Consider the following 19,794-nt stretch of genomic DNA (forward strand, 5'->3'; position numbering starts at 1 on the left):
TGACAAATTAAAACTAATGTATAAGTTTAAGTGACATTTCTACAAAAATTCCTTTCAAAAATATTTGCATCTCTAGGTTAAAATTTGAGTGAATTAGGAGGAATTTTGAAAGAATTGGCTCGAGTGGACTATAATACCCCTCCATATAAGAGACACATGGCCAAAATGTAACGTAATTGCTAGTGAATTAAAAGGATACAATTGACAAAAATTGAAACTACATATACCAAATTAGTAAAACCAGCAAACTACAAGAACCAAAAGTGACTTTTTCCCTTCTTGTTTTATATGCAACAATCAAAAATAAAAATTGCTACTTTCCTTTTCTCCTTTCAAGTGGTAAGGCATTGGTTTGGCAGCCAAAGCCTTTAAGCCTACAGAGCATGAACATAGAAGAAAACTTGGAAAGTGTAGGAATTGCTATTCCAATTTACAACCAAAAATCAAATGGTAAACCCAAAGGAACTATTCTATAACATTTACTGTGATGCTCTTCTAATAAACAATTTAACAAGAAACTTATTTGGTCATGCAGACCTCTACTCCTCTGCCAAAATAAAAAAATCTTGCGCCTGCGAACAGCTCCTCTCTCTCTCTCTCTCTCTCTCTCAGCAAATATTAATGGAAGCCGAATATCTCTCTTTCTCTAGCCTAGCCTGCAATAAATGTATAGGAACCTTTATTCCAATGGAGGAGGATCAGGAAAAAATGATAGAAAGTATGGAAAGATATCATTATCAAGGCCAGCTAGGTACAATTACGATGACAACTCCAGAGGAAGTTGTTAGTCAGGTTAACCCTCATTTTCGTCAACATTCTCCAAGCAACTCATCTCATTATCAAATGTCAGAAGGGCCATTGATGTCCTGGGAAAAGTAGCAGAACATAGAACATTTTAGCAGATAAGTGAAATCACCGATGCGAAAAGTATAAATAAATTAAAGAGACCTACCTTATTCTCTATTACCACTCCATCAGGAATTTCCAATTTCAGCCCGGGTTTTGCAGCAATAGTTACTCTCCCCTAGAGAAGTAAATCAACCATAAGAAAAATGAAATACTGTTGAATCAACAAATAACTGAGAGATCCTTTTGAAAGATTGATGGCAATACGTTGCTCCAACAAATCATCTTATATGTACGAGCAAATGAATATCCCAGTCTGATGCATATTACAAAGCTTTCTGCACTAATATCAAAATGTGATGTGGACATTCTTAGATACTGCCAGCGCAAGAAATTTGTTTCCAGTAAAAGAATTTTACTGAGCGTTATTAACTGCTGATATCAGAAGATAACAAAATTCCCTAAAGCTCACGAACTATAATGCAGACTATGATTGGGTGAAAATTGCAAACAAATTAAAAAGGGATGAAAGAAGCAACAGTTACAAGTTAACAAATTTGAAACAGATTCCAGGAGAACAATAGCAATACCTTGAGAGTTATACCAGCTCCAAACCACACATCACCTGTGACCTTCAAGCTATCCAGGCCAATAATGTCAGGCATGGACTTAAAGCGGCTTAGGAGGTCACTAACCTGAAAGGAGATAAAACACATAAAAACGTTAAAGAAGACAAATGCAAATAGATAAAGGCAAGGCAATTGTGACCAAACAAATCTTTACCTTTTCAAATTCAGGTCCTAATTCAATTACAGGATTTTCGGGATTAGTTCTAGCTATATTCCGAACTAGAACCCCTTCATCACAGGTGTAGAGATCTGACTGTAGAAGCACATAAATGAGATATAACAAAAAACAATAAATTCAAGGTTCTAAAGAGCATCATTTCTTCTCAATTGTCAAAATAAAAGTAATGGGTTAGAAAAGTGTCAACATCACCTTTAGAAGAAGTAGGTCTGATGTTTTATTCAGTGAAAGAGATCGAGAATGGGGAACATTGACACCAATGGCACGATCAAAGAACTGTACAAGCCATAAAAAGTGAAATAACAAAAAAACCTAGAAACAATAACTGTAAAAATAAACATTACAACTATTTTGTATAATATGAAAAATACCCGTATGGCTGAACCAGCCACCGTTTCCTGCAAAAGAACTTGATCACTTTCTATTCTACATTATAAAGTAATAATAATAAACAGTATTTTTGTTAATTACTAGTCAATATACAGAAGTTTCTCAACAGATGACAAGGTATGGTACCTTAGAAACAGAGATATCTTCAATCTTTAGTGTATCTGTATCCAAAAGCCTTTTAATGGCCCTCAAATTCACCCACCTGTACAATGTAGCACAAAGTGAAGATAAGCAGTTATTTCATAGGAAACAAGACTGAAAGTTAAGCATATTATTGAGTTTGAGAAGCAATCAACTTACAAGCTGCCAGTATCAACAAGTTTGAAATTTTCCGTTGACTTCAATGTAACGAGCACATAAAACCAAGGAAAGTGAGTAACCATGTAATAAAAAGATCATAAGTCAAGTAACTGATCAAAATCTACCAAGTATACTCAGCATGACATAAAATTTCAAACCTAAGCATACATATATAAATGCAAAATAGCCAATACAGGAGAAAACAAAGGAAAGAAAAAAAAAAAAACCAAACCGAAACTTACATGTTTGACAGAACTCTGTGCTATTTCTGCAAGCTGCATCATATTATGGCACAAAACGTTAATCACCTATGGATTAACATATAAAGAATATAGGAAAATCCATTCATCAATACTTAGTATCATATTAAATTAACTACACCTCAAGTTTTAGACCAAGCCAGATTAACAAAAACAAGTTCACTTCTAGAAATCACAGAGCATTTTAGATTAACATATTTGCATAAACAAGTTCACTTAAAAGTTTTTTTTTGTTGTTGTTGTCAATATGCTATTTGGATTAGGGAAATTAATAGAAATGTCACATGAACTTATACACCAGTTCCAATTTTTTATAAAAATTTAACAAAGATGCCACCTTGATTCGTCAAAATCGCTATATAAAAACAACCCACCGACCACTCATTCCAACCACAACCCACCCCACCGACAAGCACTTTATTATTTCTTATTGTTGATAATGTTAATGTTAAATTGATAGTTAACTACCCCTGAAAAGGGGTCACGTGTGGAAAGTTGAACAGCATTAGTCAGGTCACATATGAGGGATTTCAACGAATCGAGGTGGCGTTCTCTTAAAGTTTTCTTCCACGTGACAAATCAAAAATATTTTATAATGTCAGGTGACATTTCTAACATTTCCCTTTGGATTATTGACAGCTCGCCTTTTCCAAAATTAGATTGGGCTTGATGATTAAGTTCATCATCAATATATAGTTGTTACAACCAACTATAAGCTGTCAATTTTATGCCAATCTACAACATAACTCATATCAAAATGCATAGCTAGGGTCTTTTGGTAAAAAAAATTATATAGCTAAATTACTTTGTCTTGTACAAAAAGAAAAAATTATATCTTCAAATCTATCTCCCCGCCCACTTGAAGGATGATAATCATAGCAGTAGGACTAATGGAAGCCTTGGAAGGTTTCCAACTGCTATTTTTAACTCAAATACCCCAAAAGCTTGCTGAAATCTCATCAATCAGCCTAAGGCTTTTCATCACACACTCAATCAATTGGATTAATATGAAAATGTAGTTATGAAAATAGCTTTTCAATTGTTTAATCTAGAACCCAAGATTATGATTAATTTTTGGCAAGACTTCCAATTTCATGAATAGATTTCCACATTATCTAAGCAGTCACTTCATTTCAAGGAAGACCCAAAATGTGAAGGTTACTAACCAATTCGAATAAGGAGAAGTAGGACACATACAAGATGTGGATTTATTGAAGAATCTTGAGTCATTCAAAAGTTCAAAACATTTATAAACTGTATCACTAAACTGAATTTATATAAAAAGATGGAAATTATAGCCACCTTTCAAGATACTAACACAGGGCATCCCAACCACAATTTTAAAGGATTGGAGATAAGGGAGGGCGTTATAGTAGTACAGTACCATATATATATATATATATATATATATATATATATATCAATACTACCTACCTCAAACTTCTGTAGGCGTGAACCAATGTTACTAAAATCTGCATCATGTGCGGTAGGCACAACCTGATGGGAGAGAAAAGTCAGACTTACAAAATCTACCACACAAGATGGAGAAAACTGAAGAAAATAAAAGGAAGGGGGTTAAGATACACACACACACACACACAGAGGCAGCTCAGGAGTGGAATCCAATTTTGCAGGACCCCACTTCCTGAAGATTTTCTAATATGTAAATGTACAGACACACACAGAGAGAAAGAGGAGAACATCCTAAGCTCTCATTTTGTTTACCTCTATACAGTATTCAATCTTGTTTTCAATCAAATGATTCAAAATTTCTACACATTGACTTAAGGGACACAATGATCTAAGGATTGATCCCCAACAAAGGACAAAAAAGGCAATAATAAATGGAAGTATCGCAGAGAGCTACAATAATAAAAATAAAAATATATGACAAGGATACTTGGGTCAATTGTAGCAGCCACGTTATCTGAGTCAACCACAAGGATATACTCCTTACCCTGAAAAGGAAAGCTGAAGAAGTTTAGCCAAGTTTACCTTTAAATACCTCCTCTCAACAGGTCTCTCTTCTTTTGTTTGGTTCAAATTCATGTTTCTTGGTAATTTAAATGAAAAAGAAACAAAACCATAAGGACACCTCCAGAAGTGCATTAAGATACAAACCCGTGATAATTGGACATCAAGAGTTCCACTTTTCATAATGGAAAGGAACACTGCACCATGGCCAGGATACCTTCACATAAGCACAAAAGTGGGGTAATTGATCAGCAAAGTTATGTTCACTGTCAAAGGAAATCAATTTGTGATTGTGCAGAACCAACATATGAGAATTATTGGACAGTATATTTAGAAAAGGCATTTCTTAAAAAACAGACAAAATTAGAATGCAGAAAAAAAAATTCATGATGGTTATCACTGAAATCATGAACAATGCATGTTCTTGACAGATAGCTGCAAGAAGGTCAACATGATTCTTGACATACATCTTATTAGTATCTTAAAATGGCAGCATTTATGAGCTTAGCCTTAGGTCCAATATTGTATCACAAAATAACTCAAGGAACATTGTAACCACCAAAAGAAATGGTGTACTATTGAACCATTAAAAGAAATAACAGAGGGATTTACTCTCAATCACAAGTTAATTGACTCAGATTTAAAAGAAACATTTATATGAAACATATTCCTCTAATCAGATTAGAAGTCGGAAAAACACAACTTAAGTAATTATTCTTACTCCTGTAAATTAACTGAGTTACAAGGGAGAAAAAGGACATGCAGGCACTGTCCAGCAGCTAAACCAGACTATTGAGAAATTCAAACAATTTTTTACTTTTTAGTTTCTCTAGAAGTTAGTTCTTATGAGCCTGCTCTAAAGTTTTCACCAACAATTTTTTCAAAGGACAGCATGGTTGTTACATAATGCTTCACAAACTCTCACTTTCAACAGACAACTCAAATAGATCAGAAATATAGGAAACTGAAAATAATTAACTTGAGGAAACAGGACTACAACACTGCAGTCAAATCATAAAGCAATTACAGTACCCTCACATGAGTCATGAAGCTCTCAAATCTTAAGACAATCACATCCTCAAAAAATTAATTCTATAAATAAAAAAGATCCATCATAATCATATAGTAAAAAGCACATAACCACGCTGTTAGATTTTCTACCAAACAAAGACAATTTCAAGTAATAACTACACGACACCACATATTGAAGTGAATTACAATCTCCAATGGGTACTAGGAATTATAAATCAAACCATGCATTCAACTCAGATTATTTACCTGTTCTCATGATACAGGGAACTTAACTATTCATGGAGTAAAAGGGTGAAAATTTTATTTAAACACTTTGGTCAAAGAATTTGGTGGGCCTGGGCAAAAACTGTCCAATACACTTTTTGTTATCCATTGTTTTCTATATTACAACCGAAGGAACAAGCATTATTTGCCTGTAACCATCCAACTTTATGCTTTTAGATTTCATCCTTTTCAAACACAGTGGAGGACTGAGTTTTTTGGTTTGAACATGTGTGAAGCTAAACCCTCTTAATGGAGGCCCAGAATCTGAAGGAGTTTGACTTAATTTGAAATTGGGGTTAACTAGGTATTCTAAAAGTTGCGATTATAATCTGTTAGTTATTAAATATGGATACATCCCTAAAAAGAAAAATAGAAGGAAAAAAAAAAAAAAATCCTATCAGCACTTAATAGATTCTGAAAATAAGTCATGTCTGCTTTCAACATCATACAGATTATGCGTGTATTAGTTAAAAAATAAACAATGTCAAGAATTCAGATAGGAAAGATGACATACAGTTCGTCCTCACTGCTCTGTCCTCCAGATGACTTGTGCTGTGGCTGTTGGGTCCACATAAATGAGAACATACATTCACAAGTAAGTCCTAATCCAAGCTTCCAATAACCAAAACAAGAAAAAGAAAACATAAGCTAATAAAAAATACGCCTTAGAATCATAAACCTGTTTAAGAGAATGAATATCAACGTTTGACTTGGTGTATTTCTCCAAGACCTACATTACACAAGCTAATATGAGTAGAAAAACATAGGATCTAAAAGTAAGAACTTCATGGGGAAATGGCAAAAGCAATTCACCTTGACCGTATCTTCATGTGTTGTTGTTGTGTTCATAAGGAGCAAAGGAACACTGCATCTGTACTTAGAATGGAGGGCCTGCAATAGTAATATTAGGATATGTGACGGGGTGATTATAGAATACGTGCAATTTTTAAAAAACAACTGAGAGAGAGAGAGATAAAGAGAGGTAAAATTTGACCTCAATTTGATTAACAATTAAGTCTAGAGATGTCAACCCATCACAGATTTGAATAGTGGACCTGCATCAAAGTTATAAAGAATTTGAGTAATATAGCTACAAAACAAAACCAAGAAATCAATACGCAACAAAATACTTGCACAAAACAAGTACAAGAATTTAGCCTACAAATGCAATAAGTGAGAACACAAAAGAATTCTGGTCATTGAGTATGAGTGCATACTTGGGGCCATGGAATCCCATGTTTGTACCCAAAGCTCCATTGAACTTGAGCACAACAAGCTTGTCCAGGAGCTCCTCAATTCTATCTACACCTACACTCTCATGCATGCACCAAAATAAGTACATTCAAATTTTATCACTTTTGTTGAGATTGATTAAACAAGAAAAACAATTTATCCAATATTACCAGGAGAAATGGGTAACAAGCTGTAAGGAAGCACAAGCAACTCATCCTTGTTGACGCTCTTACCCTCCTCTATACGCTCCACTTGCTCCCTTCAACAAAACACACGCAGAGCACATCGAATTCAACACTCAATTTCACTGAAGAAAAATATCAAGCGCCTAGAGCTCAACTTAAGAAACACAAACAACCAAAACCCACCTCGTATCCTCCGGTTGTGCAACAGAAGAAGCAGTGCTCTTCTGGTGAAGAAGGAAAGTCTTGGTGATCAAATTGCAGACCAAGTACACGAACTGAACCGAGTCGTTGGCCGGAATCGGATACGTAATCTTCTTATAGTATTCCAACGGCATGGCCGAATCAACAAGCGAAACAATGGGAATCTGCAACCGATCCGCCTCGAGAATCACAGAAGATTTCCGATCAGTATCGAAAACAACCAGGCAATCAGGAGGTTGGGTGGGCCCGAAGCAAATCTTCTTACGGCGGGACTTGAACTTCTTGGGGCTGTGGCTGTTGGTGAGGAACCCACCAGTGCGCCACAGCAAGTTCATGGAGGGGCTGTAGCAGCCGATCTTCTTCGTCATCTGCTCGATGATCTCATCCCAGAGGGAGTTGGTGTTGACGAACATGAAGCGGGCCTTCTGCTGGGCGAGGGCGGCGATGAACTCGGTGGCGGTGCGGAGGCAGATGAGGGTTCTATCAGAGTCGATGATGGCCATGCCATTGCGGGTTCCATAGGTGAACTGCTTGAAGTGGTGGGCTGCTACTCGACGACCCAAATGGGCGTTGGTGCTCAGTAGCTTCTGTATCACTATGGAGTGGAGGGTCATGGCGTTTGTTAGGGTTTAGCTGGGTTTTTCCAGAGTGAAAATGGTGAAATGAAAATTGAGTTGGGGGTGGAGAAATGGGTCGGGTTGGTCAGGTGACCCGTGATCCATGGGCCGTGGGTCAAACATTTTAATTTCTTTTTCTTCTTTTGGTTGAGATAAGAGTCAGATTGCTCATTAGTTCCATGAAATAAAAGAATTAGTTGGAACTTGTGATGTGAATCGTGATCCGGCAATTTTTTTTTTTTTGTTGGTAATATGTCATATTACACTAAAATTTTCAAAATGATTGTTTTTTAAATTTTGTCATGCTACTCTATAATTTCTTATTTGGGTAATCCAAGATGTAGCGATTTCAATACGCAATTAAAGTAGTTCTAATAAGGGGAAGTTGGTAATGGTCATAGTTGCAGGGCGGTGATGGTAGAGGTGCTTCGTAGGAGTCAAGTGGTGGCGGCATGAGAGTGGTGATGGTAACGGTGATAGTGGCAATGTGGGAAGAGGGGGTTTTGCGATGTGATGGTCAAGGTGGTAGTTGTGGTGGTAAGGTGGTGGTTGTGTGGTTGTGTGGCAGTAGTGATGGTGATGGCATGGTTGTAACATTTTTCTTATAATTTTCACTTTTGTCTTTGAATTATAGAATTAACACATATTTTGGAGAAATTCACAGTTGAGATTTATCACTCCATTGTTCTAAGTTTGTATCCACATAGAATATATAAAATATCTTCATATATAAACGTCAAACAAGGAAATTAGAATATGTATAGGTATAGAAATCTTGAGTTTTGTCTAAATTACAATTTATTTCTCCATCCAAACACCATTTTTTTAACATTTGTTTGTAATTTCTAACGTATACTTTTCAAGTATATGAAAATATCAAATAAACCACATTGCATTGGATTGGACTTTTGACGAAATTCATAAATAGAACAAAATATGTTCGTTTATGAAATTGGAGATGCAGGCCAAGTTGTCAGAATCATCAAAAGTGACCAAATTAGTGCATTTGGACATATTGGATTGAATTTTATGTTGATGAAGACAAAAAAAAGTGATAGTAATTAGTAGAAAAAATTGTATTATTATACTTGCTTCTTATCACATGAATCAGTTACAAGCACTAAAGTTTCCATGTTTTTCGGGGTGATGAAAAACCTCAGGACCTTCCTTCTCACTCGGAAATCACACGTATCAAATTTACAACTTGTTCCATGCTCGCCCATGTTCCATGAAGAACTATTGCGTTTGTTACAGTGATTTCTGAATAAGCATTGTGCAGATGTTACAAAGTGTCTGTTGGTGCAAGCAATCATGCACTGCAAACATTGAACTCTCCAGAAGAACTCAGCAATAACTCAACTGGTGTGCTAGACAAATGCTTATGCATGCAGAAATAGGCAAAGCTGCATAGCATAATGCATATATAATAATTTGATTAATTCCTGAATATAATCCTACATCCCGAGCCCAAAAGATATCGTAATTCGTAGTAATATACGATTGATTTTTAGTTCTTCATGCCTTATGCCTCACCACTGCTATATTTAACATTGACTCTACAAAAAGTACACATATCTTGTCATGAAGAGCTGCTCAGCCCTTCGTAGTGGTCTTTTGGTTAACTTTGCCAAGCTGAACTCCCACATCAGAACCAGTGCCAGAGCCGGAGCCATCCATGCTTGCCTTCCTTCTCTTAGCTTTTTTAGCCCAACCAACGAGTCCCAAGCGTATGTCTTCTTCAAATATAGCTTTCTTGAAATTGGTTCCCATCTTCATTGCATTGCAGAAACAGAAATATGTTAGCATATAGAGAAGAATATAGGCTGGAGAACTCAGACAAAAAAAAAAGAACAAAAAAAAGAACAAAGAATGGGAAACTTAAATGACAATCCCCAAAGACAAAGAGGTTTTCTTCTGAAACCGATAGACCCCTTTTAGTTGAAGTCAAACCCTCTTTGAGTCTTCCTCGAAAGGGCTTCGAGCACTTCGAGCAAGGGGAGTTTTTGTCCATCAGTTACAAATTTTGACCAAATTTAAGCATTTCTTTGAAGGTGGCGAAATTTGCCAACTCCCCCACTCCCCAAAATAGAAGGTAACATGTAGTTTTAAACTCAACAAACCTGTGTCACAATGGCATAAAGTGGAAGTGTACTGTAACTACAGAGCACCTGAATGAACACCCTAAAAGAACATGAAAAGGAGAGAGGTATCAGCTGTAAGACAAGTTAAAAACCTGATGTGGTTTGAAGGGCTTTCTAACCATAAGTTCATTAGAATGAAGGAACAAAGGTTTCTGGTTTTTTACCCAATAACAATCCTGGGGATAATGTACTTCACTTTTCCCATTATGCAAGATGTAAAACCATATTGAACCTGCAAAGTTGTATAATCAGATTAAAGATTATGTCAATCTCTCAATACTCAATTTGAGTTTTACTCATATGGTACGTAGTGGATCAAAGAATCAGCCTACCCATATCCAGAAAAAAAATGCCATCTCGAAAGCATTTTGGAAAAGGATGAAATGGATCAAGAAGAGAACAAGTTTGGGCTTGCCAAACCAAAAGTGTTCGTCTGATGGTTGAACTATTAGTTCCCCTTCTATGGCTATATGTTTCTCGGCAACCTCATGAGCCAACTGGGTGATTACATGCTGCAGCTTAGCGCCGACAGCAAGAAGAAGCTGGAGAAAGAAAATAAGAAAAGATGGAGTACATGAAAAGAAACTGAAAATATAATGAGCAATGATACAGAAACTAGATTTTATTTCTTCATGAGACATAACTCAAATGACATGGTGACTGAAATGTAATGAAAAAGTTATTCCGCTTATACACTGCTTAACAAACGACATGACACTAGTGAAGTAAGTACTTGAATTTAGAGTGTATAAGAATTTTCAGCTCAGCATTTCCTGTGCAAGCTCTCTCGATTTTACTTGAATTTTATAAAGTTCTTTGTGAGATCGTATCGTATCTAGATACTTCATAGCTGAAATCTGACCCAGCTTAACGTTCCAACTAAGTGGCTGACACAATTAGCGGGTAATTGTTTCATCCAACTCACAATGAAATCAAGAAGAAGCTGGAGAAAGAAAATAAGAAAAGATGGAGTACATGAAAAGAAACTGAAAATATAATGAGCAATGATACAGAAACTAGATTTTCTTTTTTCATGAGACATAACTCAAATGACATGGTGACTGAAATGTAATGAAAAAGTTATTCTGCTTATACACTGCTTAACAAACAATGTGACACTAGTGAAGCAAGTACTTGAATTTAGAGTGTATAAGAATTTTCAGCTCAGCATTTCCTTTGCAAGCTCTCTCAATTTTACTTGAATTTTATAAAGTTCTTTGTGAGATCGTATCGTATCTAGATACTTCATAGCTGAAATCTGACCCAGCTTAACGTTCCAACTAAGTGGCTGACACAATTAGCAGGTAATTGTTTCATCCAACTCACAATGAAATCAAGCCAACTCTTTTAAACATAAGAACAAGATATATCCAAAGATTAAAATTCATATCGTCCTGTTTTTATCTTGAAAGTGGCCATCATCTCATATATGGTTTCATCATGCATTCTGTTTAGCTATGAAATCAAATGGAAGTGTCAAATACATAAACAAAGACAGAATAAATGGTTTGGGGTTGAAAAATTATCTTAAGTTTATTTGTTCGGGGATAGTTCTAGACTTCATTTTTAGCTTTTCTTGTAAAGAAGAAATCAATGGTACTAGGTCTAGCCTTAACTTCATCTTTCATGTCACAAAGAAATTGATCAACAATGCAACACTGAATCAAGAGGTGAACTAGTTGTCACAATAACAAAGACCAAAATGAGCCACGGTTTAACATGCGATCCTATTGGCATGAGAGAATATGCAAGTGCCAAGCCCAAAGAACCTCCAAGCAACCCCCCTTTTTTTTTCCCAAACATGTGATATACAACTTTGAGCAAGTAAAATCAGCTTCAGCTTTCAATAGTCAATATCTGATGGAAATTAAGACCAATCGAATTGAATAATATAGATACCAATGCTCTGGATTTAGTGTTGCATGGTTTCACTGAAGTATGATAAGTGGAGAGTGAAATGAATGCTGATTTTGCAAGCATAGCAGATTAAATGCAATAAAATGCAAATGTGAATGGGTCACAAAATCTGATAGCAAGGTTATGTTAAGATTACTAACAAAGAAAGGAACGAATGCAATCCAGAAGTATGCGTGCCAGCCTGCGCAAGAAAAAGAGAAGAATGTCATTGTTTATAGTGATAGTGTTCTTCATGAAAGTGGGCAAAGTAATCTATGCCATAACCACAAAACTGCCTGGAAATGTTTAAAAGAACACCACATATATGTAAAAAAATTCTCCATAACTGCAAAACTGGTTTGTTCAAAACAAGAATCATACCATCAACATTCATAAGCATGAAGAGGACCACAAATATCCACAGATACCAACTGCAGCCAAGGAAATGATACGGTGAATCAAAACGAATCATAACCAAAAAGAACAGATTGGCCAGAGCATTAAAGTGTGCGGAAATCTGCCCAATGAATACTCAGAAAAATTCAATATGGCAAAAAATACATCAGACATAACTTGCCTGATACCAACGACTCTTTTAAAATCATCTTCAAGGGCGCGAACCATGTACGTGTGAAAATTAAACTTGGGGTTACCCCTGCAATGGGTCTGCAGTAGAAATAATAAACCCAAAAAGTAAAAATAAGAGTTCAGGCTAGGAGCCAATTGAGAACATACTGAAAATTTGGAATATGCAAGAGTTCCCTGTTAGCTGCCTTACCGTAATGAAACCCAGTCGCAAAGTCAAGTAGTCTGATCTGGTCACCGATCCATAAAACTGATTGAGAAAAGAATGCTGGACATAGGAGAAAGAACAAACAAAACAAAACAAAAAAGAGTAATTAGCATTGCAGTTCATTCCACTTGGAAAAAAAAAAAACAGAGGTTTAACTTCTTAAATGTCTTAACGGGTCCTATCCCAGAAATTTATATGATCAGTTGGAAACAATAATAATTATTGTTTCTTTCCTTTTCTTAAAAATATACAGACATGGAATCATATAAAGGTAAAAGAAATGCACTAAACTCAGGCATAACTTTATCATATTTCAGGTTGAGTCTATAGTTAAAAATTATATGTAGATCGATTCCATTGAAGAGTAACTTACTAGCCAACCCATCAGATGATAATTTTTACCAATACCCCAAAAATGGTCCTTGACAAAATCATGCTCCTGGACATGGGTGATCTTTACTTGAACTGCACCAACACAATTCGCAAATTGGAAAATATACAAGCAACAATAAACAGCTAAAGCATTTCCAAATGAGAAAGTAGTTCTGCAGTCAGCCGGAAAGCTTAAAGATGATAAAGTTTTACACTAGACGTTCTACCAGCGGTCGTAATCTCATTGTAACAAATACAAAAAAGAAACATAGAAAGAATGCATACCTTCATCTGCCTCATTAATCTCTTTTGAATTTTCATCCTCCCACTTTTTCCATTGATGTATCTAAAGCATGATAAGGATGTTACTAAAATCGTATCTAAAACACTAACAGTAAAAGTCAAAGTGAAGGTTTAAGAAGCATGTTAGATGTTCTCATGCTCACCTTTAACCCTCCGAAAACAATAGTGAGAGCACAGAAGGTCACATGGACAATGGCTAGGACAAAGATAAAGATGTGCAGGTGGTGGAATGCCTCAACTGATAACAGAGGTACCTTGTGCTGTGGGGGGGAAATGAAAATAGTTAGACCACTTAATTTGAAATTGAAACATTACAAAATCATTGGATTCCAAAACAACATAAAGATTCATTCATGGGATACTCAATGAGGTCCTCTGGTCCTGTTAAATTTTGAAACTTATGTCTAACAATCTGTGTTGTAGTTGTATCTCTCTTTTGGCGTAAATGGAATTGTATCTTTTTCAAGTATACACCAATCTATCATAAGGTCTAATCTCCATGAAAAATTAACACAGAAAAAATGTCTTCAAGAAAGAAAGATCAGTGTTTACCATAAAAACAAAATAATTAGTTAATTTGTTCTAAACTGCTCAATTGCTATAAATGATGATCAAGAGCACACATTTCCAAATCAAACCAAATCCCCTCCAGTTTAATTTGAAGGTGTTCAATTTAGCTCAAATGAGTTTCGGTTTTGATCCATATTCCTTGATTCTATAATTGAAAACCCTTTCAATCTTAACCAAAGAGGCTTTGATTTCACAACGAAAACCTCTTCGAACTCAACCAAAGGGGTTTCGATTTAGTATGCAAGTTTGCGAACCTGATAGACTCTAGGCACTAACTACATATCAAACAAATAGGAAATAAACCGTCTCAAACCGGATACCAATCTACAGCACCTGATGCATTAGCTGACATGTTATCTGGTACTAGTCAATCATTCAACATCAAAACTTTCATAAGAACACAAAAAGAGGAAAATGGGCAAGTGGGTTTTGATTGAGATTACCTTTTTTCCACAGTACCCCTGTTGAGCCTCACCTCCTGCAGCAAGAAGCCTCCTGGTTTGCCCAGCAATGCCCCCAAACAAGGAGGTGGAAAAATGGGCATCATACATTTCCTCATTTGTTTGATCATTATGTTGGAGACTGCATGGCAGCCACTTGTCCATAATCCCAGGCTTCACACAGATTTTGGTGATCCTGTTTTGGAAAACAGTGAGGAGGAGAGAGATGAAGCCCAGCAACATAAGCTCTTCTTTAACCTTGAGCAAGGCCTCATACAGAGGCTTCTGCTTCTTCCTCTTCAAGTACTTGCCTCCTGAATGTAGGGCTCGCTCGGCGGCGAGAGAAATGCCTACGATCACAGTGCAAACCACAGCCACAACCCATGTTGGTGTGAACTCTAGAGTTGGACCTTCCCCACCTCCAGCCATTTTCTTCTTGGATTATTTTTTCTTCCCTTCTCTCTTCTTCTTCTTCTTCTTCTTCTTCTTCTTCTTCTTCTTCTTTTTCTTCTACTGGTTTCTGCTGAGTCTCCTCCCCTGCTTTTCACATTCAGTGCTTTTTATGAGTTGATGTGTTGGTAATACAACAGAAATTTATATGGTAATACGAATTCGCGTTATAATCTCAAAAAGAAATTCATATAAATTTGAGCTATGTCCTTAAAAATGCTATGATTAATCTAACCGCGTTGCATTCAAATGAGGCAAGAAACTGTTTCCTTTCTTTTTTTTGTTGCTTGATGGCAAAGAAAGGCAAAAGATTGATTACCCATAATTTCATGGGATTTAATAGGATTAAATAGTAAATACCATAAAAAAGTTGGCACTAATTGAACTCTGTTATAGTCATTGGTGGTATTTTGAGACTTGATATGTGGATTAATTTCCTAAAAGGCTGAGGAAATTACTTAAAACAACAACAAAAAATACTAACATTATTGTAGAATCGAGTGTAAAACATTAGGAGAAAATATTGATAGAATTGCACAATGAACTCAATAATCTACTCTCCTACATGATTTCTAATTTTCTACGTGTGCTAAATCAGAGAAGATATCGTTTCAATCACTTCATGACATTAATAAGTCAGGAAATGATCTCACTAAATCATGGATTTCAAGCGTGAGATACAAGTTTTAATACGTATTTCAATATATTCTTCCTTTGAAGATCCCGTCAAGGCATTAATACGAGAAGTAATTATTGTGTGGTATTGAAATAAAATCACGTGGTATAACCAATTTGCATATTGTAACGTGACCGTATTGCAATATCAATTTTTTTTTTTCTAATATAATAACACATCTTCCAATAAAATAGAAGCTGAATACCCGCTAAACAAAATGACTATTGACCCAAAAGAAAATAAAACCTTTTGTGTTCTGTAAATGAAGACCCAAAAGTCATTCATAAGAATGACTTGAGCCACATTTCCCTTAGTTGCCTAGAATCATCGAAGCATGTTGAACGCGTGGAAGACTGATTAGTTATCCTTTTAGAAAGCATTCTAAGCCGCATATGGTGGTGAAGATTGGGACACAGTTGTCCTTTGTCACTGACATAAAAGTCATAAAATTCAAGACAATCATGTCACAAAAGTTTTGCAAGCGATCACACTATAACTGACTGTCAACCGTTGATACAAGTGCGTTTCACAATATATCAATAGCTTACAGCCATTCACGCGCACATGAATGAATGATCTTAAACTCACTCCAATCAACATCAGTATATGCATACCCATGTTTTCTTGAACTCAAAAGTCAAAAGTGGTACTTGGAAGTAGGCAGTGGACAATGGGCAATGCTTATGTTTTCTTCTGATTTGTATGCTGATTTGTATGGAGAGGTCACGTTTTCATGTCTTGTTTTATTAAAATAAGAAAACAAAACGATAATAACTCTCTAAGTATGCATTCCTTGACTTAACATTATCTGATTATAGCCCAAGCTTGCTACATCCTTATATTATAAATCCAAAAGCTACCTGAACTGTCACCTCATGTCACATGTTCTTATGAAAAGAAAACAATACACTGCACCCATAAGAGTTTATGTTATGATAAAATAAATAAATGGAACTATTTTGCACATGAAACAATACATTCTTTTCTGCCAGGGGAGTTGAAACAATTGGTAATGTTCATCCGTGTACAAAAAAATTACACAATTGCAATTGTTCTTTTAGGAAAGGTCCTGAGTTTGAGTCATAGCATTTGTGTAGTGTGTGTGAGTTTAGTATACTATCGCATCTCTCAATAGAAATCCTGAAAAAAAAGTATAATGCAATACTTAGCTGGGAAAAGTTTATAAACTAATGCTTGCCGAAGATTACTGATCATGGAGAAGATCTATTCACATTTGCCATTTAAAAAAAAAAAAAAATTGTGATACATATGCATGGGTGTCTCATTCATTCGAACATTGTGATTAAACAATTTATCTACACCTTTGGATTAATTGTTGTTTTCTTTGCTGAGTTTACAGCTTCTGGTTGTGAAAGGAAAAAAAATATGCATATGCATTAGCAGATAATTTATTGAACAATATATACGAAGCAAGGAAATGCTATAACAAGAGCAAAGGGATTAGTGTAACCTGGTTTCTGGCTTGTGAAACCAAGAGAGGGATCAAAATCCGCTCACAAGCAAGGCACGGCCTGATCGTCGTTGTTCTTAAAGCCGTAGCCGCCTCCTCCTATACGAATGTTAGAATGGCCTACGTCTTTAAAAACAACCCCTACTCTACGAAAGATTTTGATCCGCTATGCACGCCATCCTTCTTTTTTTCTTTTTTGGTCTCAACCATCCTTCTATTTATGCTCCAGAAAACAAACATTCCCACTTTCTCTCCAACAGTAGGAATTTTTATTTTTACTTTTGGTTTACTGTGCCAGCTGAGGCAAAAAAGTATGGAAATTTTTTCATCTTCTTTGGGTTAAGGAAATATAACTCTTAATTTTTGTGATGAATATGGAAGTTATTCTCCGTTTGGATGAATGAATTGAAAATTACATAGAATTCTAAAATGATTGGATTTAGATTTCCATCATTTCAATTTTTGGCAATTGAAGATTTCAGTATTCGGATTTATGTATGACGAATTTTGTAAATGTCATAATTTTGTAAAGAATAATGCCACTCTTACCACATTTTCATACCACCTTCTATGATAGATGAGGTGGATAGCACATTAATTAAAATTAATTATATATTTTCTTTTCTTTTATGATTTATTGACAGTTTTTAATTGATGTGGTTGTCCATTCATCTGCCACATAAGGTGGTACGGAAATGTGTGTAACTATAGAAATTGTGAAATGATGCTTATTTTGATGGAAATTAAACTCGAGAATTTGATGCCCAAGTTTCCACGATTTTTTCATCACGTCATTTAATAAATTCCGAGCTTAAGTTGCCAAACAAGGGAATTGTCAATTTCTCTTCTTAAATTTCCAAATTTTAGCTAAATTCCGAGTTATTTTCCCTCATCCAAACGGAGGGAAATGTGGTATACATATGTGTCACTATAGAAATTGTGAAATGACGCTTATTTTGGTGGAAATTAAACTCGAGAATTTGATGCCCAAATTTTCACGATTTTTTCATCACGTCATTTAATAAATTCCACGCTTAAGTTGCCAAACAAGGTGTCAAATTCTCCTCTTAAATTCTCGAATTTTACCTAAATTCTGGGTTATTTTCCTTCATCCAAACGGAGGGAGTTATAGATTTTCGCATTTTCATTGACTATAGTGCATGCAACTGGAAAATTTTTGAACAAAATTTCAATTATAACTTATATATATATATCGATGTGCCAATGGGGTCTAGCCGAGTAAAAAATAACTTCAATTTGTAAGTTAGTGATCTCAGGTGTGAACCTCGATGACACCTTCGTAGTGTATGTGAGAAACTCAAACTTATATCCATGTACATATGTACATACACATGTATACACCCATGCACTAAGGCATGTACATAACTATCCGTATATGTACATTAGAAAAAGTTTACAAATTTTTTTTTTCTTTCCGGGGAAAAAAATGTCTAGCTGACCCCTTCAGATAAATTTGGTTGGTGTACCATTTTTCTCGCAAAAGCTTAAGGATGTATGACATTTGTTGAGAAGTGTTTGAACGAATTTAGCTGAATAAACCAAGGATTCGATATGAAATTGTGTTTGGGGGCGAATTTGGTTAAGAATAAACTAGGGATTCTGTTCGGATTTAAGATTTGGAAATGAATGGGTAAGTGTGGCCCATTAATTAAGAATTTGTGTCTTTGAGACAATTTGGAGATGTTGAAATTTTCATAGGTAGATGATCCATGAGAAAAATTGGAAATTAATGGGTAAGTGCGGCCCACTAACTGAGAATTTGTGTTTGAGAGATTTGAATTTAATCTCATTGAAATTTGCATGGGCAGATGACCCGTGGGAAAAGTTGGATGGTTTTGTACCATTTTTCCTATTGTCAATGTCCAAGAAAAATAATGAGAAATTTCGATTAACTCACTAATTTTCTAAAATTGACATTTGGACTTGGAAAAGTGTTCTGACGAATTTGGGTAGAATAAACCAAGGATTCAAATTTGGTTGCGGTTGCGTCTAATGGGATGCTAGACTTCCTACATATCCTTGACGGGATCAAACCGATGTAGTTCCAAATTTAGAAATTAATGGGTAAGTGTGGCTCACTAATTTAGAATTTGTGTCTTTGAGGCAATTTGGAGATTTTAAGATTTTCATAGGTAAATGACCCATGAGAAAAATTGGAAATTAATGGGTAAGTGTGGCCCAATAATTTAGAATTTGTGTCCTTGAGATAATGTTGAGATTTTAAGATTTTCATTGGTAAATTATCCATAAGAAAAATTGAAAATTAATGGGAAAGTGTGGCCCACTAATTGAGAATTTGTGTTCAGATTTATGTACGTCAAATTTTGTAAATGACATAAGTTTGTAAAGAATAATACTACTCTTACCACACTCGCATAACACCTTGTGCGTAGGGGCAGAACCAGGAATTTTTCAACGGGTGAGCTAGCTAAAGTTATTAGCTTAAAATTTAATGATTATTTTTTTTGGTACTTACAATTTCTATAGTCTTTCTATAAATAAAATTAAACATTAAATCATATAAACCAAGCTAGTTCATAGCTCAATGGACT

General features: G+C 35.4%; 2 protein-coding genes across 7 annotated transcripts; both read right to left on the reverse strand.

The window, feature by feature from the left end:
* Positions 1 to 201: 201 nt before the first annotated feature.
* On the reverse strand, positions 202 to 8,167 carry LOC103331370 (UTP--glucose-1-phosphate uridylyltransferase-like). Of its 4 annotated transcripts, none has more exons than XR_514068.3 (21): positions 7,475 to 8,163; positions 7,277 to 7,365; positions 7,091 to 7,181; positions 6,868 to 6,928; positions 6,687 to 6,764; positions 6,553 to 6,603; positions 6,388 to 6,431; positions 4,725 to 4,794; positions 4,504 to 4,561; positions 4,329 to 4,375; positions 4,038 to 4,100; positions 2,586 to 2,618; positions 2,344 to 2,381; positions 2,170 to 2,245; positions 2,025 to 2,051; positions 1,846 to 1,929; positions 1,630 to 1,728; positions 1,437 to 1,541; positions 953 to 1,024; positions 762 to 866; positions 202 to 656 (listed from the first exon to the last, which is right to left on the reverse strand). XR_514068.3 is itself a non-coding variant. In XM_008233992.3 (20 exons), the coding sequence occupies exons 1-20, from the start codon at positions 8,104 to 8,106 to the stop codon at positions 840 to 842; spliced, it is 1,845 nt and encodes a 614-aa protein (XP_008232214.2). In that variant the 5' UTR covers positions 8,107 to 8,161; the 3' UTR covers positions 202 to 839. The 4 variants fall into 4 exon arrangements, 2 of the variants coding, with proteins under 2 accessions (XP_008232214.2, XP_088907853.1); XR_514067.3 differs by having other exon boundaries at positions 756 to 866; positions 7,475 to 8,162; XM_008233992.3 differs by having other exon boundaries at positions 202 to 866; positions 7,475 to 8,161.
* A 1,310-nt stretch (positions 8,168 to 9,477) lies between these two features.
* LOC103331371 (MLO-like protein 1) lies at positions 9,478 to 17,360 on the reverse strand. 3 transcript variants are annotated; one of them, XM_008233994.3, is made up of 13 exons: positions 17,222 to 17,360; positions 14,628 to 15,161; positions 13,758 to 13,874; positions 13,597 to 13,657; positions 13,313 to 13,404; positions 12,925 to 12,999; positions 12,724 to 12,812; positions 12,528 to 12,577; positions 12,308 to 12,348; positions 10,583 to 10,792; positions 10,415 to 10,482; positions 10,230 to 10,290; positions 9,478 to 9,879 (listed from the first exon to the last, which is right to left on the reverse strand). In XM_008233994.3, the coding sequence occupies exons 2-13, from the start codon at positions 15,051 to 15,053 to the stop codon at positions 9,703 to 9,705; spliced, it is 1,467 nt and encodes a 488-aa protein (XP_008232216.2). In that variant the 5' UTR covers positions 15,054 to 15,161; positions 17,222 to 17,360; the 3' UTR covers positions 9,478 to 9,702. The 3 variants fall into 3 exon arrangements, with proteins under 3 accessions (XP_008232216.2, XP_088907954.1, XP_088907955.1); XM_089051828.1 differs by lacking the exon at positions 17,222 to 17,360 and having other exon boundaries at positions 14,628 to 15,169; XM_089051829.1 differs by lacking the exons at positions 9,478 to 9,879; positions 10,230 to 10,290 and having other exon boundaries at positions 10,411 to 10,482.
* Between the last annotated feature and the right edge of the window lie 2,434 nt (positions 17,361 to 19,794).

This window comes from Prunus mume, linkage group LG5 (genome assembly GCF_029339155.1).
Source record: "Prunus mume cultivar Tortuosa linkage group LG5, ASM2933915v1, whole genome shotgun sequence".
NCBI classification, from domain to species: domain Eukaryota; kingdom Viridiplantae; phylum Streptophyta; class Magnoliopsida; order Rosales; family Rosaceae; genus Prunus; species Prunus mume.

Coding starts and splice junctions, on each gene's coding strand:
- LOC103331370 (XM_008233992.3), bottom strand. CDS start 8,106: ATGACCCTCCACTCCATAGTGATACAGAAGCTACTGAGCACCAACGCC. Junction 4,562..4,724: donor TTGATGTCCAATTATCACGG/GTTTGTATCTTA, acceptor TTTCCTTTTCAG/GGTAAGGAGTATATCCTTGT. Junction 867..952: donor GAGTGGTAATAGAGAATAAG/GTAGGTCTCTTT, acceptor TACTTTTCCCAG/GACATCAATGGCCCTTCTGA.
- LOC103331371 (XM_008233994.3), bottom strand. CDS start 15,053: ATGGCTGGAGGTGGGGAAGGTCCAACTCTAGAGTTCACACCAACATGG. Junction 13,000..13,312: donor ATCATCTGATGGGTTGGCTA/GTAAGTTACTCT, acceptor TCCTATGTCCAG/CATTCTTTTCTCAATCAGTT. Junction 10,793..12,307: donor TTGCATTCGTTCCTTTCTTT/GTTAGTAATCTT, acceptor TTCTTTCTCCAG/CTTCTTCTTGCTGTCGGCGC.